This window comes from Diadema setosum, chromosome 13 (assembly GCF_964275005.1).
Source record: "Diadema setosum chromosome 13, eeDiaSeto1, whole genome shotgun sequence".
Lineage (NCBI taxonomy): Eukaryota > Metazoa > Echinodermata > Echinoidea > Diadematoida > Diadematidae > Diadema > Diadema setosum.
In genome coordinates this window covers 5,448,388-5,450,958 of record NC_092697.1, presented here as the reverse complement: position 1 = coordinate 5,450,958, position 2,571 = coordinate 5,448,388, and the positions used below count along the sequence as shown (strand labels likewise).

General features: G+C 37.7%; 1 protein-coding gene across 1 annotated transcript; it reads left to right on the top strand.

Moving 5' to 3' along the window:
* The first annotated feature begins 465 nt into the window (after positions 1-465).
* LOC140237127 (uncharacterized) lies at positions 466-1,796 on the top strand. The gene is made up of 2 exons (XM_072317070.1): positions 466-602; positions 910-1,796. Exons 1-2 carry the CDS (start codon positions 466-468, stop codon positions 1,148-1,150), a joined length of 378 nt encoding a protein of 125 aa, XP_072173171.1. The 3' UTR covers positions 1,151-1,796.
* The last annotated feature ends 775 nt before the right edge of the window (positions 1,797-2,571 follow it).

The following is a 2,571-nucleotide window of genomic DNA, read 5'->3' as shown; positions in this document are numbered from 1 at the left end:
TTTTTGTGACAAATGAAATATTATTTACTTCTAGTTCCACTGTGTTTTAATAGACTTGACAAATGCATGTTTCGTATAGATTGCGTTCATGCCAAATGTCATTTTATTTTCATCTCAATTGTTGCTATTTCACTTTTTTCTTTTGCCTCTTTGTAAAATTTCTATAATGATCTTTGAACAATAGAAAGACAATGCTCTCCTTTATAAATGCCATTGGAATTGAACTGTATAAATTCCAGTTGTATACATTTTTGCAATTAGTTTCATTCCTGACAAATATTTAGAATAATTATAATTGTTGTGTAATTGGATTGTACTGTAGTCCTTCTCAAAGTATATATATTTTTGAACTCTGAATTAACCTTTCAGCACCAATCCCTTGCGAGATGTGTGCCACAAAAGCAGCTTCTTGCCAAAGGTGTATGAAGACACCAACCAAACACCATCTCTTGCCCCAAGCCAACAATGCCCCACCAAGCCAGCCACTGCGGGGACACCAACCCAGTCAGCTCCTGCTCTACGCCAAGAATGCTCAAGAGACAGAACATCCAAGCGTGTGACCCTCCCGGAGGAACTGGTAAATTGGATACAGGATTGCATCTGTAAGTTATGATTCTTGCTCTTTTCAACTTGCACTCTAGTTCCTCAAACAGGGATTAATAAATTGAAATTTTAGTTGGTACAGTTGTATTGTAAATTTTTGTTAATGATTATTGAGCAATAGAAAAAGTGTAATGTTCTTATTTAAGATGCCTCTGAACGTTAAGTCATGAAATTTAATTGTACACATTTTAAGAGTAGTCAAATGAATTATGGGCAGTAGCTTGAATGACTGTAATCCTTCTCTGGCTGTCATGTAATTGTAGTTCTTCTTGAAGAATATTTTTTAAACTCTGATTTGCCTTTCAGCACCAACCCCTTACCAGATATGTGCCACAAAAGCAGCTTCTTGCCAAAGGTGTATGAAGACACCAACCAAACACCATCTCCCCTGCCCCAAGTCAACAATGCCCCACCAAGCCAGCCACTGCAGGGATACCAACCCAGTCAGCTCTTGCTCAACGCCAAGAGTGCTCAAGAGATGGAACATGCCGGAAATGCTCCATTACAGCTTGTTTGTATGACCCTCCCGCAGGAACTGGTAAATTGAATGCTGTACAGGATTGCATCTGTAAATTATTATTCTAGTTAAACCCATTTTGTTTGTTCAGTATAACACTCAAGGTGTATCCCCAAGTCAGTAGAATGCTCATGAAGATCAACTGCTGCCCCCTCATTCTGCTCTTAGGTTTCACAGGTTGTAATCATGCTGGGAGAGAACTGTCTAACTGTCTGGGCAAATGCCCCAGACATGTCCCACTATTCATGTATCCAGACATCACTCAATATGGCTGCTTTTCAGTTATTCAGGAAAAAGATTCTACTTTTGCTGACTTTTTTGGGATTTACAAGAGACATTGAACAAAGAAGAAATAATGTTGCATATTTAACAAGACAATGTTGATGTAAGAAAAATAAGTGTGTGAATAAGCAGTGCAAATGTAAAAAACAGGGGCAAAATTGTGGTCCTGGTTGTACATGCAGGAATTTTACAAATTTAGATAACCATGTAATTATGGAAAGTGAAGGTAGTGATAGTGACAATGTAAAATCTAGACACTGCAGATTTGTCTGAAAATGGTATAGCCTTGCTTGCATTGTGATCAAAGTTGCTCAAACCAAGCATATGTGCATTTATACCTGTTTACAGAAACTTCTTTTTATTTCTTTTGTTTCAACAAAAAATTAAGGGGGGGGGGGGGGTGTGCGCCGGTTGCGGTCCTCCCTGGATCCGCCACTGTGAAGATGTGTCAGTCAGTTTTGATAAGTTATTTTGTCTAATGCAGTGTGTGAAGAATGTGTGTGAATAATGAACATGTATTCATCTAAGAGCAATCCTACCTCTGCATACTACTAGTATACTGATTCTTTGTTTTAGCTTTCTCGTTTAAAGCCTGTATTGTAGTTTATACATTTATGAATTATGTTATTTGCCCTAGGTTTGTGTGGCAAACTAAAGTTTTGATGGGCAGAATGTTACCAAATACCTACCCTCATCAAATTTGAAGTTCCACATACTGTAAAAGTGGATATTTTCGCGCTTGGCCGGGTAAGAAGAGTTTCGCGTGATTTTAATTCCACGGAATCAAGACATCCCACACAGGAATATATGGCAAGCAGAAATATCCACATACTTTTATTTTCGCGCTAGTTTTTTGGTTGCGCGATATGCACGAAAATTTCAACAACGCGAAAATTTCCACTTTTACAGTAATCATTCTCTTACAAAGCTTTTATGTATGTGAAAAGGAAAGTACAAATACAGCTGTATCACTGAAAGTAGCTGTGTATGACAAAGGAGGTACTAAGCCTCCTTGGTATGGTATTATATTGTATGTATAATAGATACCAGGCATGTAGCCAACATTTTTAAAGACACGTATAAGATTGGGAGAGAACTGGAATAACGAAATGTTGAACATCAGATACCTCAGTCTATGAAAATGTGAGTTATATACAGCTGAGTTATTA

Bases quoted from the DNA above. Each gene is read 5' to 3' on its own strand.
- LOC140237127 (XM_072317070.1), top strand. From the start codon at position 466: ATGCCCCACCAAGCCAGCCACTGCGGGGACACCAACCCAGTCAGCTCC. The intron at 603-909 runs GTAAGTTATGAT...TTTGCCTTTCAG, and splicing joins TTGGATACAGGATTGCATCT to CACCAACCCCTTACCAGATA.